General features: G+C 54.2%; 1 protein-coding gene across 1 annotated transcript; it reads right to left on the reverse strand.

Moving 5' to 3' along the window:
• Positions 1 to 7,258: 7,258 nt before the first annotated feature.
• On the reverse strand, positions 7,259 to 9,162 carry LOC120664481. Its single transcript, XM_039943739.1, has 2 exons — positions 9,053 to 9,162; positions 7,259 to 8,935 (listed from the first exon to the last, which is right to left on the reverse strand). The coding sequence occupies exon 2, from the start codon at positions 8,929 to 8,931 to the stop codon at positions 7,684 to 7,686; it is 1,248 nt and encodes a 415-aa protein (XP_039799673.1). The 5' UTR covers positions 8,932 to 8,935; positions 9,053 to 9,162; the 3' UTR covers positions 7,259 to 7,683.
• Between the last annotated feature and the right edge of the window lie 541 nt (positions 9,163 to 9,703).

Raw genomic sequence — 9,703 nt, forward strand, 5'->3', positions numbered from 1 at the left:
AGCCATTACCCACCTTAGCTAGACCTGACTAGCCATCACGGGATGCACCAAGGGGTCATTGACCTATCACAGAGGTTGTAACCAGGGCATAAGTCACATAGAGCTAATCCCTTCTCCTTGATCACCCGTTACTCTCAGCTCTCCTGATGGCTATCAGACTAACTAGTGGGGTTTATGCTAAGCCGTTGCCCATACAACGGTCGAGTGGTTTACATGACAGTGGAGTTAGGTGAGATGACACATCAACTCGGTCCTTAGTGGTGACAAGATGGATATCTCCCTTCCTTGCTCTTCCACACAGGCACAAGCACACCAAACGGCAAATCACACAGAAATGCCATCCATCCCGCCTAGACTTATCTTTTCGAAAATCCCACTTTTATCCCTTCACACACACACACCTTTTCTTTATAAAACAAGTTGTATTGTGTATAAGATCCTAAACGTTCTACCAGCGATTAACGTCCAAACAAAATCAGACATTAATCTAGGTGGTCAAGGAATGGTTATAACAAATCAAGGGGTGGCTATCCAACCGTGTTTTCAGCAGGTAAAACATATGCAATTTTGTAAAACAGGCCAATAGGTTGTGTTTATAAAAACTAGGACAAAATATGCATCAAAGGATGGGATTGAACTTGCCGTCTTCAAAGCCTTCGGGGAGGTCCTGGTCGAAGCACTGTCCTTCGGGCTCGAGGTCGCGGAACTGGTCCTCGTTCACTAGCTCACAGTACTACTCATCAACGGGCTCTCCTTCGTTCACACCGTGGTCTACGACGCATACAAACAAACACACAATCAAGAAAAAGAAATAAAAGTTTTATCGTTGCGCTCGAATCGGAAATAATTAAGATATGGAGTTCGGAGTAATATTTTCAGGCGGTTTCCTAATGGCATGGACAAAACTATATCATGAGAGGCGTGGTAAAGTTTTAGGTAGATCCGAGGTCGTTTGGCGCATGAAATGATAGGTTATATAGAGGTTTAGGGGCTAAATAAGGGTTCAGGGCTCATTTGTAAATAGTCTTGGAATAGAAAAGGACTTAGTTGTAATTTCCAAAAATGTTCAGGGCATCCTAAAAAGATGTAGGGGCTTATTTAGTATTAGGTTTATAGGGTGGAAGGGTTTAGTTGTGAATATAATGAAAGTTAGGGATTTCTTTGCAAAAAGGCCAAAGGTGGAAGGTCTCTTTAATTAATAAAAGAGAGGGGAGGGGGTTTTGGGCTAATATGCCCCCCTCTTCTTCCTCCCGACCGCAGAATAGGGGAGGGGGCCGTGCGGCGCCGGTGGCGGCCAATCTGGCCGTCCAGGGCCATGGCGGCGGCCAGGAGCGAGGGGGAAAGGAGGAGGGAGGTGCGGGGGCCCGATCCTTGGTCGCAGCTGGGCCAGAGGCGGCCCGAGGTGGCCTGGCCACTGTGGCGGGCGGCGGGGAGCGGCGGCGGCCGGGGTGGCGCCGCTGTTGAGCTCGGTGGCGGCCAAGAGGAGAGGGAAAGGGAGGAGGGCGCCGAGGGGGACCTATTACCCACCTTGGCTAGGGCTGGGACGCTGCGATGGGGTCGGTCCACGGTGGCCGGCGGGCGGCGAGCAGAGTTGCGTGCGGCGGCGGCGCTGGGGCTTGGGAGGAGGCGCGGCTCGTGGTGGTGGTGGTTGCGGAGCTCGGAGGCGGGGCAGGGGCCTCTTTATAGCTGCGGGAAGTTGGTGGGGAGGGTCGAGCGCGGCGGTGCCGGCCGGCGAGCGGCGCGGAGTGCCTTTAATGGCGCGCCGACTGCTTGCTCGTGTCGTGACGCGGCGGCACGGGCGGCGAGATGGCCACAGGATGACACGACCGCTCAGGTAGGCGGCGAGCGGGGCCGGTGGCGCTGTGCGGCTTGACGGTGGAGGGCGCGGCGAGCATGCCGCTCGTGTCGCGCGTGGGCGTGCACAGGGGCAGTTGGCGGTGAGGGCGGGGCGTGCACGTGGGCTCTGCTCGCGGGCTCGGGCGTCGAGGCAGGCAAACGGCGAGCGGCGCGACGGTGATGGCGGCTTTGTGGCGCGTGGCGTGGCGCGGACGCGCACACGGGCGGTGTGGCGTCGCATCCTCGCTGCCCCTGCTCCGCACGCCCCGCTCCCGGCCTGCCCGCGGGAGGCGAAGGGGAATCGGGCCGGGCCGGGCGGGCGGAGCAGGGCAGGCCGGGCTGAGCCGTGCTCGGGGAAGGAGAGAGGGAGGGAAGGAAGGAGAGGGAAAGAAAAGAGAAAGAGAGAAAAGAGAAAAAGGAAAAAGGAGAAAAGAAAAGGAAAAATGTGAAAAGAAATGGAGAAAAAGAGAAGAAAAATGGGAAAAAGGGAAAAGGAAAAGGAAAAAGAAAAGGGGAAAAGGGGGCGCGCGCGCCGGCGGCCACGCGCGGCGTTGGTCACGCGTGCGCGGTTGGGCGCGACGCGCGGAATGAGGGCGAACAGAGGGATGTGACCGCGGGGTTCAGATGTCAGGATCGGGTCCTTCGAAAGATCGGGAGATCGGGCGGGAAAATGGTTCGAGCTCAACGACGAAAAACTTTTGAAACAATTTTAGCGCGTGATTTATTTCGGTGGATTTTAGGATGTTACAGCGGCGATCGCCCCGAAGTCCCGGATGAACTTCCGGTAGTAGCCCGCGAGGCCCAGAAAGCCGCGCACGCCTCGGGCTGAGCATGGCTCCGGCCAGGATGCGACCGCCTCCACCTTGGCGGTGTCCGTCGCAACTCCCTCGGCCGAGATGACATGGCCGAGGTAGGCGACTGAGCGGGAGCCGAAGGCGCACTTGAAGTGTTTCAGGTGGAGGCCGTTGGCGCATAGCGCGTCGAGGACGAGGCGGACATGCTGCAAGTGCTCAGACCACGATGGGCTGTATATCAAAATATCATCGAAGAAAACGAGCACAAACCGCCGAAGGAATGGCTGCAGGACGTCGTTCATCAGGGCCTGGAACGTGGCCGGCGCGTTGGAGAGACCGAACGGCATGACGAGGAACTCGAAGTGGCCGTGGTGGGTTCGGAACGCGGTCTTCTCCACATCAGCCAAGTGCATGCGCACTTGATGGTAGCCCGAGCGCAGATCGAGCTTGGTGAAGTACCTGGCGCCGTGCAGCTCGTCGAGGAGCTCATCGACGTCCTTGGATATGCATGGCTAACTCCTCCTGGCTGATATGCATGGCCACATTGTGGGCACCGCCCCGCATGGCACGCGGTCCCCGTTGGCCACCGTCACTCGCAGCCTGGCGCTCGATGTCGCCAAACCGAGACGGCTCATCAGATCCTTGTGGATGAAGTTGTGCGTCGAGCCGCTGTCGAGGAGGGCCGTCAGACGGTGTCCGCCGATGTAGACAGGGACCATCATCGTGTCCTCGGTGCGAATGCCGGCGATGGCGTGGAGGGAGACAACCGGGTCCGGCTCCTCAGTAGGCTGGGCGCCAGCGCCCCCGGCCGCAGCGTCATCCTCGCGATCGGACGTGTAGTCGGCCACCTCCAGGTAGAAGAGGCGTTGGCACTGGTGGCCACGTACGTAGGGCTCGTCGCAGTTGTAGCAGAGGCCCTAGCGACGGCGTTCCACCATCTCAGCAGGAGTCAGACGGCGGAACGGTTTGGGCGGCGGCGCCGGTAAGGCCGGTGCAGGAGCGGCCGGCGGTGGCAGCGTCAGCACTGGAGGAGCTGCGCGTGGCGCAGCTGGCGGCGGCAGGGGCAGGTGCTGGGGAAAGCGCCCTGTACGCTGTGGAGAAGCGGTTGCCGTGGCCGCTGCGCAACGCTCGAAGGCCCGTGCGAGATGCATGGCATCCTGGAGCGTCTGGGGTGTGCGGAGCTCGACGTCAAGACGGATGTGATCCGGCAGACCCCCCACAAAGAGGTCCGCTTTCTGCTTTGGCGAGAGCTCCGGGGTGTGGCACACCATAGAGTTGAAGTGCTCCTGGAAGTCTTGGACGGTGCCGTGCCAGGGAAGCCGGGCCAGCTCCGAGAGGCTGTTGGAGCGAATGGCCGGCCCGAAGCGTGGGTTGGCGAGCTCCTTGAAGCGCTCCCATGACAGCATGCCCCCGTCCTGCTCGACGGCGTAGCACCAGGTCTGGGCCACGCCAGTCATGTGGTACGAGGCGAGCCAGACCCGGTCGGAGGCCAGCGTGCGCTGTCCCCTAAAAATCTGCTCACAGCGGTGGAGCCAGTTCAGTGGATCTTTAGCGCCGTCGTAGGTGGGGAAGTCGAGCTTGCTGAAGCGCGGAACCCCCAGGCGCTCGTGTGCGCCGGCAGCTCCCGGTGCGCCAGGCGCGCCCAACGGGTTGGGCCGCGGGATGTCGTCGAACACGGGCAGCGGTGATGGCGAGTGGGGGAGCGGGATCTTGGTGATTGGTAGGGTCGGCGAAGACGTTGGGGGTGCCGTGGACAGCGTGGCGGCGGCCGTCGATGAAGAACTCGCCAGGGTTGTAGATCCGTACCCTGGCATCCCATAGGGCATGGACGCCGCAGGGGTCGACGTTGGCGGCGGTTGAAGGCGCGACTCCATAGAGGTGATGCGCGCCTCCATGCGCGTCTCCACGTCGCCCATGCTGCTCAGCAGCTTGGTCATCAGGGCGGCCAGACCCTCCATGGTTGGCGGCGGCGGTGGTGGCTCAGACTTGTCGTCGCCCTTGCACGTGAGAAGGGATTTCCCACTAACAACAAAGTGACTAATTAACCCTAATGGGCTAAGGCCCAATAGGCCCTTGACTCCTCTAACACTACACCCCACCTGGACATTCAGCTCGTCCTCGAGCTGCAACCTAACGATGACGCTAACAATGACTCTACTAGACGCAAACCGAAAACCTAAGAACAAGCCTTTTACATCTCGGCTTATTTTAAATAAACTGCAATTCTTTATTTTTGACTCTTGAAGATACAGCGGACACCCTCCTTGTGATGGACCTGCGCGTAAGTAGCCGCCTGGATCCCATGGAGACCATCGGAACGAGAGGGGAGGACAGGTATCGCCACCGGAAATTAGTCGCAACAGCGACCAGCGGTGACGTCCTTGTGACGGCCGGTGACGGAACGTGATGGCGCTAGGCGTTGTGCCTCCGCCGATGACAAGGAGGAAAGTGCCTCCCTTATCGCTGCTGTAGAATTGGAGTTCGCTACCTAGCGCGCGCTTGAAGACAACGGCGAGTTGGCGCAAGCGCTGGTGGCCTTCCGACGGGACAAGGTCGCGCCCCCATTTGCCGAGGTCGATCGCTGTCAAAGCCGCCTCTTGCATCTCCAAGCGCATCGTCTGCAGCCGGCGCCGCGCTAGGAGGCCGCGTGCTGCAGCCTGCAGCCGCACCGCTGCAAACACATGGCAGGCATCCTCCCACGCAAACGCCATCTTCTTCCCGAGTTGTGGCAAGGCTACTGTTGCAGGGACGACTGGATGCCAGCAGCGCGTTGCAACCGGCAGCGGCGGCGCCGCTGCCTGGGTGCCATCTACGCCCCCATAGAAGTTGCCCTCGCCGTGCTGCTGTGGAGGCACGGGGCTAGGGCGGTGAACGATGGGAAGTCGGCCGCGAACCTTGACTCCAACAAGGTCAGGCGGGCCTCCATGCGCGCCTCCATGTCGCCCATGCTGCTCAGCAGCTTGGTCATCTGGGCGGCCAGACCCTCCATGGTTGGCGGCGGCGGCGGTGGCTCAGACTTGTGGTCGCCTGGCATCTCTGATACCAGATTGTTATGGCTGTTGTTGGGATTGAGATCGCGAGAGAGCGGCGGCTAGGGTTGGGGGGCGCTGGGAACGCCGGCCGCGGGGCTTCGCCCACGGCCGGCAAGAGAGAAGGGATTTCCTTATAATCTCTTGCTTGATTAGATTGATACATCTCCTCTCTTTATATAGAGAGGTTTACTTGACCCCTAAGCAAGCGACTAATTAACCCTAATGAGCTAAGGCCCAATAGTCCCTTGACTCCTCTAACAGCATGCATGGCTATGATCTGGTCTCTGCTGCTGGGCAGGCCTCATGCATGGCTAAGGTCTAGGGAAAGCAGAGTAATTCTCCGGCAACGACCCAAGTATATAAGAGAAGATGCATGTCGAGGGGGCACAGGAAGCAAATAAAGCACACCGACTAAATTGATAGGAATGAAGGATCACTTGAAATTTGAAAAATATTTATCATGCTAAACAGACAAAACCTGGCAGAATAAAAATGAATAATCGATAGACGATTATGAATATCACTCGAAATCTTCTGCTGGTTTTAACACCTGGAAAAATAATAAAATGTTATGGATATCTTCCTATAAACGAGATCAACTTGGACAAAAGCCAATAACCGTTATTACATTAGTCTCCAGACTTCTTCCGTGAGTGCACCAGTGATAGTTTGCTAATGATTGTTCTGCTGTGAGCTACACCAACAAGAATGCCAGGGCTAAGGGTTCTTCATAAGTATTGTCCGCCAGGCTGTTTGAAGTGCAACAATTAGCAGGAAGGTTGGGTAACAATCAAGGTTGGGTAACAATCAGAAACCTGCAAACACAGGTATTATGGCTGAAGAGATTAAAAAAAAAGAACAGACAACAGAAGGATCTCGTTCAAAATGAATAGCATTTAAGAGCAGGCAGAACCGCACAAATTAAGTTCTGATCCTTTGGGGTTCCCTGTTGATCCGATCACTTTTTTTTATTATTATTTAGTACATCACTTGCTGACTTGATTCTTTGGAATGATTTTCACAGATGACCAGAGAAAATAATAAAGTTTATATGTAGCTGCTGCATGCACATAAAGGCCTGACTAGAAAACCGAACAGAATTAGTAATCGACGCAATACGTTTACGATATCTACTCTGATATGCTGCAATATGTTTAGGATATCTACTCTGATATGCTCCGGAGCTGATTCAGCATTCAGAACATCATGTCAACATATGAAAAGGGGTGGGGTGGGGGTCCATTTTTCAAACCGTTGCCCGTACGGATGTACCATCCACATTTTCTTCTCCAGGCAGCCTAGCCTCTGATCAGTTACAACTTTGTCTGAAGGATACGGAGCTCACAACAATAAACTAAGAATTTTGGCTCTTGAATAAAGCATCTTCAAAGTTTACCATAAGTTGTACACTATCTAGTTGAGCTAAATGTGACAGCATATTATTGGGTACTCCCTCCCTCAACACATGTAAGACATGCTTTTCCAGCGCTCATCTTCAACTGGAAGGTTTATTCCATCTTCTGATGCAAAATTAGTGTACTGTTTCCTACTCCCTCCGTTTTTATGTAATGTACATGTCGTATTAGCTTGCATACAGATGTCTCAACTGGCATTCATATTAATTGGATACCCATAAGCATTGAATCATGCCAGATCCAAGCACCAGCAAAATGCATCAGTTATCAGATTCTAATAAAGCTACACCATGCTGGTAGTGCTAGCTACTCTACACTTTGGAATATCTAAGTGATGCTGACCTCAGGAGTACAACAAACAAAACAATTTCAGTGCCTTTTTTTTCGAGAACTTACCTGGGCAAGCATTTCATTAAGGAGTTTGGGACAACACACGCACTTGACCTCTAACCAAGCGACCTACACCAGCTATTACAGGACAACAAAAGAGAAAAAACGACCTACAACTAAGGACAAGGAGAAACTAGCCATTCGGTAAGATAAAAAACGAAAGGTCCACCATGCCGGCCGAGATCCAGCACCTCGCCTCCTCGATGATGTTCTTGATCACACTTGGAGCAGGTTCTGCCTTGCCGTTGAAGACTCTGACATTCGGTGCCTATTTTCAAGCACCAACAAATCCGAGAAGTAGGGAACATATGGAGTGATACACCCATCGCCACGTCTGAGAGTGCAGACATCACACACCTCCTTATTATCCATGTCATAAGAGATCAGTTTCTGGTCCCCATGCTCAATAAAGTAAACCAAATTACGATCAGGATGAATGGTGACCACTTCATAGGAGTCATATCGGCAACTCATTTTCCCAAACAGCTGCAAAATGCTCACACTGTGCTTCAGAACCCGTTCTTTTGTATGGTAGTCCTCAAGAACCCATATAGACAGTTCAGTTATCATATGAGAGTCATCTATGTCCCCAGTCATGCAATAATGCAGGCGCCCTTGAGATTGACCAACAAAAACAAGACAGCAGTCACCATTTTCTGGCCAGTTCATGGTCATAGAAGGCTTCCCTTCCCCATCAACTGCAACTATCATGTACTGGTCATGTTCGCCTTCCCCAGCCATACCGTCAAAGATACCCATGTGCAGCATTCCATTAAAGCGGCACGGCCAAATTGGTGAGACCATTGCACTACTACCCACCCATGCCTGGTCATGTATACCTTCATGTCGCCTCCATGCCCAAGTTACTGAAGAGAAGATGTGCACCTCTTCCAAGGTATGCCGATCTAATAAATATAACTGGACCAGTTGAAAGTGTGGAGAGGCAGCCGGGTCGAAGATCAAATAGGTGTCCGGAACGTCATCAATGTACTCTTCGTCCTCGCTGCCTTCCCATGGAGTCCAGCCGGAGCTGGGCACAGGCACCCACTGCTCGGTGGCGGGGTTGCAGACAATATAGCCCAGCGAGTCGTAGGTGTCCGAAACACGCATGTGCCCAAAGAGGACGAACCCGTTGCAGGAATCCAAGAGGACGAGCTTCTCAATCTCCGGCGACTCCGTGAGGAAGGAGAAGGAAGGGTCGACGACAGGCACCGGCCTACCCGATAGATCGATGAAATCACCGTAGTTCTCATCTCTACCGCCGGTGAAGAACCCTTCCAGGGTTTGGGGGAACTTGCGGCAGCGGAGGCGGTCGGCGATGAGGCCGCACCAGTCCTTGGAGACGCACTTGAATCGGAAGAGGGGCTTGGCGCGGAGCCGCGAGAGCACTTCCACCAGCGCGTCGTCGGAGGGGCAGGCCACCGCGAGCGCGGCCTCGCTCTTTTTGGTCTTGGGGAGATCCATGTTGCTGCGAGGGGGGGGGGGGGGGGGGGGAGCCGGAGGTGAGCGGATGAGCGGCATCAGGGAGGAATGCAGGGCTCGCCAAGTCACGCGCCGCGGCGGGGGGAGGGAGGGGGGATCTTACCGGCCGCCGGAGACGATGGGGATGGCTGTCGCTGAGCGCCGCCGCCGCGGCTACTGTTGCAGCGGCTTGGCGGTGTGCGTGAGAAGCCACCGCCGGAAGTGGGGACGGCTGTGTTCTCACGCCCAGCATTTAACCGCAGTTATGGCTAGTTGTTGGGTACTAAATTACAGCTTTGCCCTCCAGGAGTTGAATCTTCAGAGAATATGCTGAGGGCACGTTTGGAAGTATTTTTTTTTATCAAAATGAAAGGATAGTTTCACGGAGTATCAGTCCGTGATTTGGTTAAACAAAACAAGAACAATATATTTCTTCAAAAAAAAAGAACAATATCTATTTTGATTTAATGAATTTCAAAGGCCACATCGCTTCAAAGTTCAACCTCGGTTTGTTTGGGGCGTTCCTTCGAAAAAAGAAATTTTGATAATGCGGTGTGCTACACTAATGATCTGAATCATCACAGATCGTTTCACTGTGTTTTAGTGGTCAAGCTGGGTAGATCGTCCGGTTTGAATTTTGAAACAAGGTCTGAAAGACACATGTTGTGCTAAATTTTTGACAGGGTTTGAATTGTCTTACAATCTCATCGATGGAAAAATATTTTAAGATCACAATTTGTCATAGCCTTCACTTAAATTTGGTTAAACGATACGC

Source organism: Panicum virgatum, chromosome 2K, assembly GCF_016808335.1.
Source record: "Panicum virgatum strain AP13 chromosome 2K, P.virgatum_v5, whole genome shotgun sequence".
Classification (NCBI taxonomy): domain Eukaryota; kingdom Viridiplantae; phylum Streptophyta; class Magnoliopsida; order Poales; family Poaceae; genus Panicum; species Panicum virgatum.